At 43.0% G+C, this 19888-nt stretch overlaps 1 protein-coding gene across 1 annotated transcript in view; it reads left to right on the top strand.

Moving 5' to 3' along the window:
- golm2 (golgi membrane protein 2) overlaps nt 1–19888 on the top strand; it is a 112889-nt gene that overhangs the window by 47088 nt on the left and 45913 nt on the right. Inside the window, exons 6-8 of the mRNA XM_059639264.1 lie at nt 1340–1511; nt 11866–11946; nt 17596–17904. Coding sequence (XP_059495247.1) covers nt 1340–1511; nt 11866–11946; nt 17596–17904 — 562 coding nt within the window. The remainder of the gene's footprint in view (nt 1–1339; nt 1512–11865; nt 11947–17595; nt 17905–19888) is intronic.

The following is a 19888-nucleotide window of genomic DNA, read 5'->3' as shown; positions in this document are numbered from 1 at the left end:
TTATGCTGTCCTGAGTTATGGAGTTTATTTTGCTTTGATTTATTATTGTCACTTGTATCTAGGTAGTGGAAAAATTTTTGTCTGCAATACAGGCAGATAGTAATATGCATAGATCATAGGGTGATTGAACAGAGTGAGGAATACAGGATTTTGCCCTTTGCACTAAACTGTGATAGAGCCACAGTTCCTCTATTTCCAAATCAGAATAATGTGTTTGTAAAGCTGAGTAAAATGTCCAGCCCCTCTCGCTAAAGAGACTGGGAAACTTGTGAATCTGATCTTCAAGGAAGAACTCAACATGTTTCAGTCCCAAATTACTTTACTATGAACAACAATTAATGGGAACAGTTTTATCGGCTAGTAGTCCCTTCCAGCAATATTTGACTGACTATTGGAATTGGATGTGGTTTCCAGAATTTTTCTTTCCTTAGGAGTTAGCATTTGGACCTGTAGTGAGGCCTGATACTGGCTAAGTGTTCATGGATTTCTCCCTTCACGTCTGTAGAAGCCACCGTCTAGGTAGAACTATATTTTTTCAAATTTATTCATTCATGAGATGTATGCATTGCTGGAAAGATGCTTATCATCCTTAAAGATGAGATGATTCATCTTTGTAAATGGAGCTGAGAAGCCTGCTAAACCATTTCAGAGGGCATTTAAGACCTGTCTATAGGTCTGGAGTGCCTCAAACAATACCCGGTAAGGATGACAAGTTTCTTTCCCTGAACAGCTAGTTGCAAGTTTACAGTAATAGGGAAATTGGTCATAATTTTTAAATTCCAAATTTACTGAGTTAATTGAATTTAAATTCCCCAGTTTTTTATAATGGAATCAGAGCTCTTCTTCAGATCATGAGTTATCTTTTTAGATTACAAGTTCAAAGGCATGACCACTACTTTGCATTATTTCATAAGTTTTGAACCGTGCAATTTAATCTAAAGCAAATGCATTCTTTTCTTTATGTTGTATATCTGAATCCCACCTCTGATAGCCTAGTTTTGTTTCTGATCTATTCTTTTAACGTCTGGTGTATTGATGTTTTGTTGAAAATTCATTTGAATGTACCAGAAGTCACAATTTTTGACTTGTAACAGACAGCATACGAGGTACGACCATGACTTACAAAGAATGATTTGATCCCTTCTTTCAGTAGCATTTCCTTAATTGCCTCAATGAGAGAAAGATACAGGGCATCATGAGGTTATGATGTCCTTGGTTAACAAATGCTGCAGCCTATGAAGGTTGATCTTGTGAGCAAGAATCTTGTGTGCTGTTGATGCCTGCTAATGTTCCTCCTGTTTAAATCCACCTGCTCTTTCTATTTGCTTAAATTTTTCAGTCCAGAGAGGAGGATGAGCAAGTGAATAATCACCGGAAATCTGACTGGGATTACAACAAAGCCAAAATAAATCTTGAGAAGCAGACAGTTGACAGCAATAAATTTAATATCAATCTTAATGGAGAGAACCAACTGCAGCCTCACCGAGATGATGATGGCAAGAGATTACTAAGTAAGAGAGGCTTGTAAATTGTCATTTATGTAACCTAGCAATTGAAATACAGATAAGCAAGTTTGAATAGTTTGCACGTACAGACTGGTTTGCATCTGGGGTTCATTTGTATTTGGTATTTTGTCACTTTCCTTTGGAAAGGTGCGTGTGCGACAGTGACATTAAACCATTTAAAATTCTAGTACTGTTACTTTGCAGTCTGTATTCTTGGAAGCTGATTTTTTTTTAAGAATAGTCAAATTTCAGATGGCGGCTTAGAATGTCTTTGTGCTATCTCATGTGATAGTATGACTTTAAGAGGTGTACTTTGCCCTTTGGCAGAAGTTTTAAGATGGCAGTTTGGGACTATCTATTTAAATCCAATAAAGTAAATAGCTTGTGTGAAGCCTTAAGGTTTTTAAAAGTTGGAGCAATAGAAGTAGCCTGAGTGGGTGGGGCACGCTCCCACAAAATCAGGATTTGAGGTTCTTTTGCTTTCAGTAGTAGTTGTTGCTGGGTCTTGAAACTGGGTGGAAGCTGCAGTACATCTCTCCTTGTTATTGAGTTTTCGTGATGTTTTTCCTACTGCTGTTTTGAATTGCATGTGAGACGATCTGTTTTACTGAATTTGCCGTTGCCATTGGTGTGTTTGTGCAATGTTACTATCTTGGAACAGTTACTGTTCAATAGTTAAATACTCTATTATTCTGTTAAGTTTTCCAGTAGAGTTAAGGTCTTTCAATTTTTCCTCTTGTATTTTAACTAACTGTAGTGTATGAATAAAGTCCATTTTGCTTAATGTTCAACAGTTTGACCGATCAAATTGCTTTTGGAACTCCACACCTTTCACTTACCTTCTTAAAATAAGGAAAATGTTAGGGTTGAGACCATCTAATATTTTAAAGCGATCTGGTCTGACCCATAACATTCACCATATTCCAACCCTTTATTTTAGACTAAAAAGGAAATTCAAAAGGGAGAAAATCATGTCAGTTTGATTTGTTTTGATATGATCTAATACCCCTTTTAAACATGGTTTTTTTTTCCAAAAAGTCTGAAGTGGGCCTTTCAAAAATAATTCGGGGATGTTAGCATCGCCAGCTGAGCAAACACTTATTGCCCATTCCTAGTTGTCCTTGTAATGGTGGTGGTGGTGTTGCTGCCTTGAACTGCTGCAGTTCAGTTGGTACAGGTGCACCTACAATGCTGTTACAGGGAGCCCTGAGATTTCTAACCCTATGGCAATATTTCCAAGTCAGGCTGATGAAAATCTTGGAGGCGATCCTGCAGAAGGTAATGTTTCCATTCATCTTCTGTCCTTGACTTTCAGGATGGTTGTGGTAAGGATCCTTGGTGAATTTTTGCCATACATGTAGATGGTAGAAGTCCCTATGCTCTTACCAGACCATATAGCTGCTCTCCCTAGCTGGTCGTGGTGTAACCTGAGGGTCACCATACCTTGGCTGTGGGGAGAGGTTGACAAGGAGCGTCCTTTGTGGTAACCCCAGCCAGTGCAAGAATTGAGCTCATATCGTTTTTCTCACTGTATTACGAACCAGCCATCCAGCCGATTTGAGCTAACTGACTGCTGTCACTGTGCTTTGGAAGGATTGGCCCTTCTCCAAGAAGACATAGTCGCAATCAAGGCAGTCTGAAGAAAGTTCACTAGGAGGAGAAGTTGAGTAGATTGGGGTCTGTACTCATAATGGAAGAACAAGGCTACCTTGTTGAAACAGTCCACCCCTGGTTCAAAATTGGTCAAGCACCTTGCAGGTGGGTTTGTTACTGCACTTAGGAATTTAAACTAGTTCATCTGTGGGAGGGGACTCCATTTGATACAGGGGGGCATGGTGTATTGTAACAAAACCAAGACACAGGAAATTCAGATGTAATATTTCAGGAAAATAAGGTGAAGTTGGATGTCCTCTACTCTAATGGTAGGAGTATTATAGGTAAGGCAGATGATTTAAGCACACGGATTGGCACATGGAATTGTGATTTTGTTTCCATCACACAGATGTGTTTGCAGCAGAGCTGGGACTGGCAGCTCAACATTCTGAGATATGGGTGAGACACGAGAAGGTGATGTTCCATTATTCAGGAGTCATTTACTGCAGTGAGGAGGGCTGATATTAGAAAACATTAGAACATTACAGCACAGTACAGGCCCTTCAGCCCTCGATGTTGTGCCGACCTGTCATACCGATCTCAAGCCCATCTAACCTACACTATTCAATGTACGTCCATATGCTTATCCAATGTCGACTTAAATGTACCTAAAGTTGGCGAATCTACTACCATTGCAGGCAAAGCGTTCCATTCCCTTACTACTGAGTAAAGAAACTACCTCTGACATCTGTCCTATATCTTTCGCCCCCTCAATTTAAAGCTATGCCCCCTCGTGCTCGCCATCACCATCCTAGGAAAAAGGCTGTCCCTATCCACCCTATCTAACCCTCTGATTATTTTATATGCTTCAATTAAGTCACCTCTCAACCTTCTTCTCTCTAACAAAAACAGCCTCAAGTCCCTCAGCCTTTCCTCCGTAAGACCTTCCCTCCATTCCAGGCAACATCCTAGTAAATCTCCTCTGCACCCTTTCCAAAGCTTCCACATCCTCCTTGTAATGCGGTGACCAGAACTGTACACAATACTCCAAGTGTGGCCGCACCAGAGTTTTGTACGGCTTCACCATAACCTCTTGGTTCCGGAACTCGATCCCTCGATTAATAAAAGCTAAAACACTGTACGCCTTCTTAACAGCCTTGCCAACCTGGGTGGCAACTTTCAAGGATCTACGTACATGGACACTGAGATCTCTCTGCTCATCTACACTACTAAGAATCTTACCATTAGCCCTGTACTTTGCCTTGCGGTTACTCCTACCAAAGTGCATCACCTCACACTTGTACGCATTAAACTCTATTTGCCACCTCTCAGCCCAGCTCTGCAGCTTATCTATGTCTCTCTGCAACCGACAGCATCCTTCGTCACTATCCACAACTCCACTGACCTTAGTGTCGTCTGCAAATTTACTAACCCATCCTTCTACGCCCTCATCCAGGTCATTTATAAAAATGACAAACAGCAGTGGACCCAACACCGACCCTTGCAGTACACCACTAGTAACTGGACTCCAGGATGAACGTTTCGCATCAACTACCTCCCTCTGTCTTCTTTCAGCAAGCCAATTTCCGATCCCAACTGCTATATCTCCCACAATTCCATTCCTCCACATTTTGTATAATAGCCTATTGTGGGGAACCTTATTGAACGCCTTGCTGAAATCCATATACACCACATCAACCGGTTTACACTCATCTACCTGTTTGGTCACCTTCTCAAAGAACTCAATAAGGTTTGTGAGGCACGACCTTCCCTTCACAAAACCGTGCTGACTATCCCTAATCAATTTATTCTCTTCTAGATTATTATAAATCCTATCCCTTATAACCTTTTCCAACACTTTACCAACTGAGGTAAGGCTCACTGGTCTATAATTACCAGGGTTGTCTCTACTCCCCTTCTTGAACAGGGGAACCACATTTGCTAACCTCCAGTCGTCTGGCACTATTCCTGTAGACAAGGACGAGTTAAAGATCAATGCCAAAGGCTCAGCAATCTCCTCCCTGGCTTCCCAGAGGATCCGAGCATAAATCCCATCCGGCCCAGCGGACTTATCTATCTTCACCTTCTGAAGGATTTCTAATACCTCTTCCTTGTGAACCTCAATCCCACCTAGTCTAGTAACCTGTATCTCAGTATTCTCCTCAACAACATTGTTGTTTTCTAGAGTGAATACTGTCAAAATATTCATTTAGCGCTTCCCCATCTCATCTGACTCCACACAACTTACCACTACTATCCTTGATTGGGCCTAATCTTACTTTCGTTGATATGTTGGCAGGATCTTCAAATGAAGCTGTGTGCAAAGATCCAGAGAATAAAAAGGGGACAGTCTCAGTGCTGGGACTGTAATATTGGCCCACCAGTAGCCGGTGGGTAGTAGAGGAAGCAGCTATTTAGACCATTAATTGAGGTGTGTATTGAGGGTAATTTTTATGTTAAGGGATTTCAAATTGCCAAACATTATCACTATCCCAAATAATGTTTAGAGGGGGTGGATTTATTAAAATGTATGTGGGAGATCTTTTTAATGTAAATATGTAGAAAATCCAACAAGGGATGGTACAGCAAAAACCAAAAGAACTGCAGATGCTGTAAATCAGGAACAAAAAGTTGCTGGAAAAGCTCAGCAGGTCTGGCAGCATCTGTGAAAGAAGAAACAGTTAACGTTGCAGGGCCATTGACCTTTCATCAGAACTGATGGGATGGTACAGTACTGGTTTTGGATTGGAGAAAGATGTCTTAAAATGAGGCAGTATCTAGCCGTAAACTGGGAGAGCTACTTGTGGGGAAGTTGCAGCAGAACAGTTGGAGGGGAGATGAGTGTACAGGCCCAATGTGTTCCCTTTTGGATGAACTGTAGGAGCAACAATCCCAGAGAACTCTAAGGCCCGCGAATATTCAGAACTGGATTAGAAGGAATAAAGACCTTTTAGGTGCAAGGGAGTAAACCAATGGCTGTAGTGAAATACTGAAAGTACAGGGATATCTTAAAGCAATTAAGAGAGCAACAAGGGGGCATGAAGAAAAGCTGGTAGGTAAATTAGAGGGAATCCCAAGATATATCCCAAGATAGGAATGAGAATAACCAGGGAATGAGTAAGCCAATCCTGGATGAAGAGGGCAATCTGTGGAGCTGGCGAATATTGATAGTGTTAATTGAGTACTTTGCTTCTGTCTTGGGAGAAGGAAGGTCTAGGTACAGAATTTATGGAGCGTGGTTGGGGCTCTTGAGCAGATTGACATTGGAAGTGAGGAGCTATTAGCTTTTGGCAGACTTGTAAGTAGACAAATGCCCAGGTCTGGATGAGTTGTATCCCAGGCTACTGTGGGAACCCAGGAAGAAAATTACATGGGTTTTGAACTAAATTTGTAACTCCTGTCAGGCTGCAGTGGAGGTACCAGAGAACTGGAGGACCCCCTAATGTGATTCAATTTTTTGTTTCGAAAAGCGTGGTAGAGATAAACCAGGAAATTTCAAACTAATAAGTCTATCATCAGTGCAAGGAAAACTGTTGGAGAAAATTCTGAAGAGAATTAACCTCCACTTGTCAAGATTTGATCAGGGACAGCGAGCATGATTTTGTCAGAAGGGGATTATGCTTAATGTATTTGATTTTGAATTTTTTGAGGGTGTGATTACGTGTAGATGAAGGTAGTGTGGTTGATGTTTGAGTTCAGCAGAGACTTTGACAAGGTCACACATGGGACACTAAAAGCATATGGGAACCAGGATAACTTGACAAGTTGGATCCAAATTGCCCTAGGGATAGGAGACAGAGGGTGGTAGTAGAAGGATGTTTGTGACTGGAGCCTTGTGCCCAGTAAGGTATCACAGGAATCAGTTTTGGATTTATTTTATTGTTTGTCATCTTTATTGTTTGTGATATAATGCTGGGTAGCAGATGAGAATGTGGGGGTGGGTGCATGGCACATGAATAAGTTTGTGGGTGACGTGAGCATTGGCCAGATGGTTGACAGACCATCAGATTACAGGAGCAGAATTAGGCCACTTAACCCATTTTTGAGTCTTCTCCACCATTTGATTGTGGCTGATATGTTTCTCAACTCCATTGTGCTGCCATCTTTGTAACCCTTGATTCCCTTACCAATCAAGAACCTATCTGTCTTAAGCGCAAGTAAATTATGAACGGTAAGGAAGGACAGACCACATCCAGAGTGAGTCCAAGTCTGGCAGCATCTATCGTGAGAGTGAGTGTGAAAAGAGCGACTGTCCTTCAGAAGAATGTGCTTGATTGCCTTCAGCTCCTGTCTTGAAGGTGTTTTAATTCAGATATTGTGTCAATGTGGCAGCCACTGCTGGTGAAGGAGGAAGGAGGCTGACCACTGCAATGATGATTTTTCTTTTCCTGCTGGGGTGCACTCCAGATGCAGAAAGACCCCCAGTGGTGGAGGAAAGGAAGAGTGAGCAGTGTTGGCAGGTGGTGGCTGCAGCATCGGCAGCGTGGACTCGGACCCTTGGTGGCAATGCCTGGAGCTTGGACTCCTAGTGGTGGTAGGCCCAAGCCAGGACCTCCTAGGGTACTGGTGTTGCCGCTGTTCCCAGAGTGGGGCTGTTTGAGGACCAAAACACCTTGCAGAAGCCCTGAAACTGTGCTTGAGACCTCAATTTGAATGAAAGATGAACTTAAGTAATTTTTTTTAATCCTTTTTATTGTACCTCAAATGACACACATTGTGGCCACATGCTTCTCATTGTATCTTCAATTTGTGACAATAATGAAATCATACTGCCACAGAAATTTATGGAGTGAGAATTCCTCAAATTTACTACCCTCTGAAGAAATTCCTCCTCATCACAGTTCTAAAAGGTTGTCCCCTTACTCTGAGGCTGTGCCCTTGGGTCTTGGTCTGTCTAACTCGTGGAAATATCTTCTCCATGACCTCTCTATCCAGACCTTTTGTTTTAAGTTTCAATCAGATTCCCCTATATCCTTCTAAACTCCATTGAGCACAAGCTCAAAGTCCTCAACCGCTGCTATGGTAATATCTTCATCCCTGTAATCATCCTCTGGACAGTTTCCAACGCCAACACATCCTTAGGGGCCTAAAACTGTGCAAAATATTCCAAATGTTGTCTGATCAGAGTCTAACTGCCAACTGAACTTGCATCTTAAAGTTGAGAAACCTGAACTAGGACTCCCAAGTACCTTTTATGCTTCAGATTTCTGAAGCCTTTCCCCATTTAGAAAATGATATATGCCTCTCTTCTTCCTACCAAAGTGCATAATTTCACATTTTTCTCATTGTATCCCTCTGCTACTACTTGGCTAAATTTTCTCGCTGGTCAAAGCCCTTCCGTAGCCTTCCTTAACACTATCCCTCCTCCAATCTTTTGTGTCATCTACAAATGTAGTAACAATACCTAATATATAATGTGAATAGTTGTGCTCCTGATACAAACCTATGTAGAACTCTATTAGTCACTGGCTGCCATGCTGAAAAAGACCTGTTTATCCCTTCTGTCTTCTGCCAATCATCTGTCCTCTCTCCATGCCCTACCTTACCCCTAGCACCATTCGCTGTTATCCTATTTAGCGATCTCACATGGCACCTTGTCCAAAAAAAAGGCAGGTGAGAAAAATGATCTTAGTTTGCAGGAAGTTTTCAACAGATTGGTCAGATAAGTTTAGTTTAGTGGCAGATGGAACTTAACCCTGAAAAGTGTGAAGTGATCCACTTGGGAAGAAGTAATCCGCCAAAGGAGTTTTTGATGATTGGCAGCACACAAAGCTCAGGATCAGGGATGTTGGGGTACCTGTCCATGGATCACTGAAGGCTGCGGCAAGTTAATGGGATGGTTAAGAAGACTGAGTCACTTGCCTTTTAGACCATGGTATTGACCACAAGAGCAGGGAAATTCGTTGGACCTGTACAAAACTTAGGTTGGGCTGTGGGTGATGTATAGTGTGCAGTTCTGGTCACTGCATGAAAGAAGGATCTGATTTTTTTTCATAAGAATGTGCGCATCTGCGCGAATGGTGCCTGGGTTGAAAAATGTTTAACTATGAAGGTGAGTCTGGATAGTCTTAGCCTCCTCTGCTCTAAAGAAAATCTGAGAGAGGACCTGATTGTGATGTATAAGGAGGATGGACAAGGGGAATAAGAAGCAGATGCTGCACTTAATTGAAGGATCAATAGTGAGAGGCCATAATTTTAAGGTGAAGGACAGATAAGTTAGCGCAGATTTGAGGACTTTTTATTTCTTGCAGGGGGCTGGTTGTCTGGAATGCACTGCCTGGGAGAGTAGCTGTTGCAAAAAATACCAAACCCTTAAATATATGGATGGGCATTTGAAATGGGATAACATTCAAAGCTCTGAGCTGAGTGCTGGAAAGTGGGGTTTGTGTAGGTAGTTTGGCTCAGACTTGATGTGCTGAAGGACCTGTTCTGTGCTGTTTGAATTCTGACTGTACTGTATGGTCGCTGCCTGTTATCACTTCTCTAGTGCAAATATTATTCGCCACTTAGTAGCTCAAAGCTGGATATTGTCTGGCTCTTGCTTCATTTGGATGAGTCTGGGATGTGGTCTGAAGCATGTTTCTGAGTATGAGTGTCCGACTGGAAAAAGTTGACTGGGGTCCTGATTTACATAATATTCACCATATGCCTGTCAATCTTAAGATGCTTTTCCAATTAGTAGAGGGATCAATAATGAAGGACCATGGGTTTAATCTAAAAGATAGAGAAGGCTAAGAGAAAAGTGGATAAAAAAAATTGTGGTGGGAGTCTGGAATTTGCCTGAATGTGGTTAAGTCAAAGACTCGAACTATTTGAACAGTTACTTACCTGTTCACTTGCATTGATATAATCTCCAGGGCCATGGACCAAGAGCTGGAGAATGGGATTAAAGCAGAGAGATCTTTGGCATGCACATACGTGATGGGCCACATGGCCATCCCTTATATAATATGAGAGAGTTCTTGATTAGTCTGGGACAGCTGTCCCAATGTTAGGATTGGCTTTTAGATATTGGTAAGGAGCTCATTGCAGGATTGATTTGGGTTGAATTTCCAGTTCTTACGCCTAGTTTGGTGACAAATGGTCATAAAGTTTACAGCATAGGAAACAGACCCTTTGGTCCGCCCCATCCATGCTGACCAGGTTTCCCAAACTGAACTAGTCCCATTTGCCTGTATGGCCCATGTTCCTCTAAACCTTTCCTGTTCATGTATCTGTCCAAATGCATCTCAAATGTTGTAACGGTGCCTGCCTCTACCACTACTTCCTCTGGTAGTTCATTCCATATATGAACCACCCTCTATGTGGAAAATGTTGCTCTTCAGCTCCCTTTTTCAAATTGTCCCCTCTCATCTTAAAAAAAAATGCTCGCTAGTTTCGAACTCCCCCCCCCCCCCCCCCCCCCCCTGAAAAGACCTTTGCTGTTCACCTTCTCCATGCCCTTCGTGATTTTATAAACTTCTATTAGGTCACCCCCAACTTTCTGTGCTTCAGGGAGGGAAAAATCCCAGTCTATCCAGTCTCTCCTCTATATTTCAAACCCTCCAGTCCCAGCACCATCCTTGCAAATCTTTTCTGCACCCTTTCCAATTTACTACCGTCCTTCCTAAAGCTGGCTGCATGTTTTATTTCTTTCTTGAGGTCTCTTAGCAGTTTCCAGCTCAATTAGGTGCTCTACCATTTGAGGGCATTTGGAAGTCAGCATGTGTCACATTTAGGCCAGATCAGGTAAGGATGGTAAATTTCCTCCCTTGAACACCTCATGAACCAGTTGGGGGTTCATGAATGAATGTTAATCCATTTAAATCCCTCTCAGTACATGTGGTTTCAAATGACCTGCTGTTTGAAGATTGTCTCACTAACACAAGTCCATGTTCCCTTCAAGAATTTAGTTAAATATGACTCCTTGATGTATACATGTGAACTATGCATATTCTAATAATCATTATTCTACCTAACTATTAGTTCACTTCAATCTTTTCCTGCTAGATTTTACTGCTTGCTAGCCTGATTTCTACAAGTGAAGATTTGTTGGGGCATGGTCTCAATGGACCAACTGTTTGCACTTGCAACCCTAAGTGTTCATATGCAAGGAGCAGAAATAAGGCATTAGCCCCTCTAACCTGCTGTGCCATTCAATAAGATTTTAGGTAATCGGATTGCTCTGCATTTATCTTGTCACACCACTTGCCAGTATTTTTTGTTTCTTGCATAATCTGTGCTTCTTGACCTTCTGCATTTCAATCCAAATTTTTTCTTTGATTATTTGCAATGTTTTAACTTTACTACATTTATCCCTGCTGTTAAGTGGTGAGCCAAATGAAAACTGATTTTTTTGTTTTTTTCCCCCAAGTTCAGGAAAATTGAGTTCCTGTTTGCAAACATTTATCCTTTTTGAAGAGGTTTTATTTCTATTAAGTTTGTGTCTGCTCATAATTGCATTCAACTTGATAACTTGATGCTTTTAACAAGGCATTTCTTGAGGGGGGGAAAAATCTGTCAAGTGAAACCACCATCTTCTTTCCCTCTGGTTTGCACTACTCCAAAGCCTTCATTTCTTTCTGTTGTTAAGCTGTAGCAACTTTTCTACGCATTCTTATTTGCATCCTCGAGCCAATTGTGGATGGGCTGGCATCATGTACATTCCAAAAGCAAATATTTGTACTTTACAAACCCTTTTAGGTTGATCAAGCTTTTGCAACTAAATTATTGCTTTTAAGCACCAATTATATTTCTTTGTGCTGCTATAACTGCAATGTTTTTATAGGTCCAGGTAAAACAGATGATGATGCTGGTATGCCTGGGATAGAAGAAAATGAACATGCCAAACCGATGGATCTTTTGATTGGTATGTGTAATGAGGAAGCCAGAATACCATTCATATGCTTTCAAGTGTGCTTAGATGGTGGGCGAGGAGTCAGTGCACAAAGTTCTACATCTTCCTGTGCCCCTTCCTGATTATATGATTCAGAATGAGCTGGATTTTCCCCAGACTGTTTTTGTTTAACATTTTGGAAGTACGATTTTTGTTGCTCTCGTTTTGCTGTGTGTATAAACGCTAGGAAGCTAACTGTGTGACTATAGTTGGACTATCCAGTGTGGTGGCTCTGCTTTTTCACTCCTTTTTTAAGAGTGGAAACTGGTCAATAGATGACATCAGGTATCACTGTTGTAAGATGCACACGCACACAAGAACTCCTGTAACTGGCCAGTAAGTGAAGGATAGATCAGATCCTGCATCTTGCTGCTTACGGCATGGCTTGCAAAAGCTCGCAACCATGCTGCATCGTCTATCTGTTTGAAATCACCTAATGAGAACAAACTGGCAAGTGACAGTGACTGGATTGTTACAAAAACCAGTCAAAACAGTGCTTGCTGACACCAATGATCTGCCAATAATTGCAGACTGCAGATCATTGTTTAAAAACTCTGTAAATGAAAATTTTTTTTAGAAAAATATACCCTGACTTTTATCTTATCTTATTTATTGCTTTTTATTTTTGCTAACTTTTAATTGATATTCAAAAAAAACTTGTTTGACATTATCTGCTGTGCGTGCTTGTGTGTCAGCAGATGCAGCATCATGCATAAGCCATGGGTACAAAAAACTGCATTTGCAGTGCCACCTTGTGGTAATATTTTAGAAGTGGGTGACATTATTAAACCGTGAAAGGAATTCATCTTGTCTTTATAAGATCACAAGATATTTGTAAAGAAGACAATTCGACACCTCTGATTTATCAATCTATAGAAGTCTTAATATCATTTTGTGCCCCTGTCTAATTGTTCGTCGCCTGGTTATCCAGTGTTGATGGGCTGGACTTCTGTGCTGGGCTTGGAAAATGCAAGCCAGGCCTTTTTCGCAAACCCACAAATGTAAACCTATTACTACTTTCGAGAATCCGCCATAGTTTTGTCATCCAGAGAATTGACAATTGAGTTTTAGGTTTCCAAGCTTAAGGCAGCATCAAAGAAATTGAGAAGCAAATGGACGTATTAGTAATACACAGCATGACTTTTTGTGGGGGAGATCTTGCCTCACTAATTGAGTTCTTTTAGGTGGCAAAGACTATTGAGGAAAAAGTGGTTGATGGTACATACATGGATTTCAGTCAAGCCTTTGACAAGGTGTCTAATAGCAGACTGGTACAAAGGGTGGAGTGACGTGACATTGGGATGAGCTGACAAGCTGGATTCTGAACTAGCTCCATTATAGGAGACAGAAGTGGAAGGCTGTTTTTTGGAATGGAGAGCTGTGACTGGTGTTCCACAGGAATGGGTGCTAGGACCTCTGCTGCTCATGGTCTACATAAATCATTTGGAGGAGAATGTAGCTGATCTAATTATACGTTTGTGGATGTTACAAAGATTGAAGTTGTGGATAGTGAGCCGCACTGTCAGAGGATACAACAGGATATACATCAGTTGGAAGCATGGACAGCAAAATAGCAGATGGGGTTTTACCTGGACACAGTGAGTGATGCATATTGGAAGGTCAAGTACAAGTGGAAATTTTTCCAGTGAATGGCAGAACCCTTAAAAGTATTGATATAGAACATAGAACAATACAGCGCAGAACAGGCCCTTCGGCCTTCGATGTTGCGCTGACCTGTGAACTAATCTAAGCCCCTCCCCCTACACTATCCCATCATTATCCATATGCTTATCCAAGGACTGTTTAAATGCTCCTAATGTGGCTGAGTTAACTACATTGGCAGGCAGGCAGGGCGTCCCATGCCCTTACCACTGAGTAAAGAACCTGCCTCTGACATCTGTCTTAAATCTATCACCCCTCAATTTGTAGCTATGCCCCCTTGTACAAGCTGAAGTCATTACCCTCTGAAAAAGACTCTCACTGTCCACCCTATCTAATCCTCTGATCATCTTGAATGTCTCTATTAAATCCCCTCTTAACCTCCTTCTCTCCATTGAGAACAGACCCAAGTCCCTCAGCCTTTCTTCATAGGGCCTGCGCTCCAGACCAGGCAACATCCTGGTAAATCTCCTCTGCAACTCTTCTAATGCTTCCACATCCTTCCTGTAATGTGGAAACCAGAACTGCACGCAATACTCCAAATGAGGCCGCACTAGCGTTTTGTACAATTGCATCATGACATCACTGCTCCGGAACTCAATCCCTCTACCAATAAAACCTAACACACCGTATGCCTCTTAAAGCACTATCAACCTGGGTGGCAACTTTCAGGGATCTATGTACATGGACAACAAGATCCCTCTGCACATCTATTCTACCATGAATCTTTCCATTGACCCGGTATTCTGCCTTCCCATTACTCCTCCCAAAGTGAATCACCTCACATTTATCCTTATTAAACTCCATTTGCCACCTTTTGGCCCAATTCTGCAGTTTATTCAAATCTCCCTGCAATATTCTTCCACACTGTCCACCACTCCACCGACTTTAGTGTCATCTGCAACCTTACTAACCCATCCACCAATGCCTGCGTCCCAGGTCATTTATAAAAATGACAAACAGCAGTGGTCCCAAAACAGATCCTTGAGGCACACCGCTAGTAACTGGACTCCAGGCTGAATATTTTCCATCAGCCACCACTTGTTGCTGCTGTATAGCCCTGCCAGACAGGGACATACCTATCAAGGACACACACTATCTGTTCCTTAAACCAGCTCCACATTTCGATTGTCCCCATCCCCAGCATTTTGCTAACCCATTCTATGCCTCCTAAGTCTTGCCTAATCGCATTATAATTGCCCTTCTCCCCCCCCCCCCCCCCCCATCTATAACTCTTGCCCTGTGGCATGTGCCTATCCCTTTCCATTTCTGTAGTAAACATAACCGAATTATGGTCACTCTGTCCAAAGTGCTCACCTACCACTAAATCAAACACCTGGCCTGGTTCATTACCAAGTACCAGATCCAGTGTGGCCTCCAGTCTTGTGTGTCCTTTGACATACTGAGTCAGGAAACCCTTCTGCACTCATTGGACAAAAAATGATCCATCCGACGTACTAGAGTTATAGCATTTCCAGTCAATGTTAGGGAAGTTAAAATCTCCCATAATGACCACCCTGTTCTTTTCACTCCTGCCCAGAATAGTTTTGCCGATCCTCTCCTCCACATCCCTGGAACTTTGCGGGGGCCTATTTTAAAAAAAAAACTCCCAGCAGTGTTACCTCTTCCTTCCTGTTTCTGACCTCAGCCCATACCACCTCAGTAGATGAGCCCTCATCAAAAGTTCTTTCAGCCACCGTTATACTGTCCTGGACTAACACAGCCACACTTCCCCCTCTTTTACCGCCTTCCCTGACCTTAATGAAAGATCTAAACCCTGGAACCTGCAACATCCATTCCTGACCCTGCTGTATCCATGTCTCCAAAATGGCCACAACATCGAAATTCCAGGTACCTATCCAAGCTGCAAGCTCACCTACCTTATTCCGGATACTCCTGGCGTTAAAGTAGACACACTTGAACCCAGCTTGCTGTCTGCCAGCACAGTGCTGTGACAGTGAGGTCCTGTCCACGTCCTCCCTACGCTCATCCTCCTGTGCACTGGGACTACACTCAGTTTCCCATCCCCCTTCTGAGCTGCTTTAAATCCACCCGAATAGCACTAGCAAATTTCCCACCCAGGATATTAGTGCCCCTCTGGTTCAAGTGAAGACTGTCCTGTTTGTAGAGGTCCCACCTTCCCCAGAATGAGCGCCAATTGTCCATGTACCTGAAGCCCTCCCTCCTGCAGCCATGTGTTCAGCTAATATCTCTCCCTGTTCTTTGCCTCGCTATCACATGGCACGGGTAACAAACCAGAGATAACCACTTTGTTTGTTCTAGCTCTCAGCTTCCACCCTAGCTCCCTGAAATCCTGCCTGACACCCCTATCCCTCTTTTCTACCTATGTCGTTGGTGCCTATGTGGACCATGACTTGGGGCTGGCCACCCCCTCCCTTCAGGACCCTAAAGACACAATCAGAGACATCATGGACCCTGGCACCTGGGAGGCAACACACCAACCGTGAGTCTCTTGTTCCCGGCAAACCTTCTATCAGTCCTCTAACTATTGAGTCCCCAATGACTATCACACTCTTCCTATCCCCCCTTCCCTTCTGTACAAGAGGGACAGACTCTGTGCCAGAGACCTGCACCCTACTGTATGCTCCTGGTAAGTTGTTCTCTCTCCCCCCGGTATCAAAAACGGTATACTTGATTTTCAGGAGAATGACCACAGGGGATCCCTCCACTGATTGCTTTTTCCCCCCTTCTAACAGTTACCCAGCTTTCTTCATGCTTAGGAGTAACTACTTCCCTGTAACTCTTGTCTATCACTGACACTGCCTCCCGAGTGATTCGAAATTCATCCAGCTCCCGCTCCAGTTCCCTAACGCGGTCTTGCCTGCAGACTTATTTGGATGGGACACTAATGGCGTCCCTCACGTCATACATCATGCAGGAGGAACATTCCTCTCCCTACACTGCCTCCCCTAATCAGAAAGTCTTTTTAAAAAAAAATGAAGCTTACCTTGATTGTCCTTGGTGTATAAGGTTAGAGGAGGTGGATGGGTGCGAGGCCCTACAAGGATAGGGTCTCTGGTTTAGACAACAAATCACTTATATGGCAGAGGGATGGGGGAAAAAAAGTCCCTCCCTTCCCAGAAACCTATGCAGAGGGATCTGGGTGTGCAGGTCCACAGATCACTGAAGGTGGTAGCTCAGGTAGGTGATGCTGTTTTTAATATTAAAAGAAAATGCCTAGGGCATGCTCTCCTACATTGGAGGGGGCAGTGAGTGTAAGGAGATAGGCAAGTTACACAGAAGCTTTACAGAAATTTAGTTTGGCCATACTTGGATTATTGTGTATAGTTCTGGCCACCACACCACCAGAAGGATGTGGATGCTTTGGAGAGGGTACGGGGGGAGGTCTGAAACCTGGACAATGCCTGGAGTGGGGGATTTTAGCTGTGACAAAAGATTACCTAGACCATGTTTGTTTTCACTGGAACACATGAGGTTGAGGGGAGACTTGATAGATCTTTATAAGATTGTCAATGGCATGGATAGAGTAGAAAGTGAGACTTTTTCCCTAGGGTGGAGGGGTTGATGACTAGGGGTGCAGTGGGCAGGGTGGAACTGAAAAGAAATGTGAGAGGAAAGTTCACAAAGGATGGCATATCCCTGAAATGTGCTGTCAGAGGAAACGGGCGCAATAGCAGTGAAGAAAAGCCTGGACGAATACTTGAATAGGAGGGTACAGATCCTGTAAATGAAGACAGTTTTGGTATGGAAGGGCAGAATGTCAGTTAGGGTTTGGCAGGCCGAAGGGCCTGTTTTTGTGCTGTTTTGTTCTTCATTCTTTGAATGCAGTAGATGTGTTGTGCTGCCTTGGTTGACTTGGGATGTCACCTTTCATTTTTAACTTTTGGTTGTGGGTTATGTGGCAGAAGGACTAACTTGTTACATTAAAGTCTTAAATGTACATGGTAAGGTAGAAAATGATTATCCTCTTTTTTTTCTTAGATCACAAGAGAAACAAATTGCTGCTTGAAGAAATTGAGAAACCTGGGTCTAGGGGTGGTGGGATTCTTGGAGACAAGTTGAATGTGGAGGCTGGAATTAAACCTGTCCGACATTTTGAGAGGGGCCCAGCAATGCACGCCCCCCCTCCAATCCAGGGTCGTTCATTTGATAATGAACAAAATATTGCAAAACCTGCGAGATCACTTGTAGTAAATATGCCAAGTCCTGTAGACCAAGAGGAGCCAAATAATGCAGAAGATCTTCGTGTTAGAGCAGATGAAATTGGAGAATCTCAGAATCATCAGCCAGGTAGGTATACAAATCTTTTGGATTGTTTTGCATTTCATCTCCTTGAAATGGTAGGTAAGTTATTTTTAGAACTTACATGCATGTGCTTCTAACTTGCTCCAACAATTATGTTTGTCACAGTTCATAGGGTCAGTATGAACTAGCTGACAGTGGCTGTGATCTACAGTAACTTTCCATAGAAAGCACTACCCGTATGCAACCTGACTTGTGCTTATTCATGCACATTTTTCTGTAGCAGAACCTCCTACACAGCATTTCAATCAAATGCATTGCCATCTATATCACCCTAACTACCACCACCGACTTCGCAGCAGGCATTCTCAACAACATAAAACAAGTCTGCTCTGAGATTTTGGCATGGCCACATTTGGGAATTGGACCTGGCAAGAGGCACCAAAATAGTGATACCAGCTTCGTGTTTTTGTGCTGTGATCATCCTTATCAGGCTGCAAAACTCTACCTTGTGTCAAACACGCTTCAATTGAAAATCTGAGCTTTCAAATTTTCATTATCATCGTGTCTATTGTGTTTTGCAGTTTTTCTCTGGTGGTTAGCCATTCTCTTTCCCTGACTGGGATGGGGAGGGAGGGAGGTGCCATATCTGTAAGCTGGAACAAAAATTGAGCTTGCACTGTACTGAATTCAAGCTAGTAATCAAGCCAACTGAGCAAACTACGATAATAAAATGTGAGGCTGGATGAACACAGCAGGCTAAGCAGCATCTCAGGAGCACAAAAGCTGGCGTTTTGGGCCTAGACCCCTCATCAGAGAGGGGGATGGGGAGAGGGAACTGGAATAAATAGGGAGAGAAGGGGAGGCGGACCGAAGATGGAGAGAAAAGCAGATAGGTGGGGAGGTAGGGAGGGGATAGGTCAGTCCAGGGAAGACGGACAGGTCAGGGAGGTGGGATGAGGTTAGTAGGTAGCTGGGGGTGGGAGGAAGGGATGGGTGAGAGGAAGAACCGGTTAGGGAGGCAGAGACAGGTTGGACTGGTTTTGGGATGCAGTGGCTGGGTGGGGGGGGGGGTGGGTGGGAAGAGCTGGGCTGGTTTAGGGATGCAGTAGGGGAAGGGGAGATTTTGAAACTGGTGAAGTCCACATTGATATCATTAGGCTGCAGGGTTCTCAGGCGTAATATGAGTTGCTGTTCCTGCAACCTTTGGGTGGCATCATTGTGGCACTGCAGGAGGCCCATGACGGACATGCCATCTAGAGAATGGGAGGGGGCGTGGAAATGGTTTGCGACTGGGAGGTGCAGTTGTTTGTTGCGAACTGAGCGGAGGTGTTCCGCAAAGCGGTCTCCAAGCCTCCGCTTGGTTTCCCCAATGTAGAGGAAATGTCCATCAACTGAGCAAACTATATCCTTTTTCACGTGTCAACTCCCCATGTAGAGATGCAGACGGTACAAAATTTAAAATAAAAAATTCTTTATGTAGTTACTGTAGCTCCTTGAGATTTGACAAATGCCATAAAGCATCCAAAGTTTTACATCTGTGAAACTTTGTTTTCTATTTCATGGGTAAGTAGCCTCAGGAATTTTCAGTAATTGTCAGTAATAATGTTGGTTATTATACAGTTATTGAAACATTCTTATGCAACATGTAGGGTAAGAGTTTAAAATGTCTGCAATATTTATTGGCGCAAATTGGCTTGAACATGTCAGTCAGCTTCTTGAGATGGAAAGTCACTCAGCAGCTGAAATAAGGTTATCAGGAAAAAACAGCTGGGGTTATAATAGCTTTATTTTAAGAAACAGTTTGATGGTTGAGTTAGCTTGTAGAAGGTTGTCACTTCATTGGTAGTGCCTCAATGAAGATAATTGTGCTGACTGTCAACTGTTGTGGCCTTATCAAATGCTAACCATACTCTGAATTATCACAGTTATCACAAACACAAGTCACAGGAAATCAGGTTATAGTCAAGCAGGTTTACTTGAACACGTTGACTTTAGCAGCGTTGCTCCTACTTCAGGTGCAGTGAGACGA

The sequence above is a fragment of the Stegostoma tigrinum genome, chromosome 33 (genome assembly GCF_030684315.1).
Source record: "Stegostoma tigrinum isolate sSteTig4 chromosome 33, sSteTig4.hap1, whole genome shotgun sequence".
Lineage (NCBI taxonomy): Eukaryota > Metazoa > Chordata > Chondrichthyes > Orectolobiformes > Stegostomatidae > Stegostoma > Stegostoma tigrinum.
The sequence above is the reverse complement of the archived record's forward strand: the minus strand, read 5'-3'. Positions and strand labels throughout refer to the sequence as shown.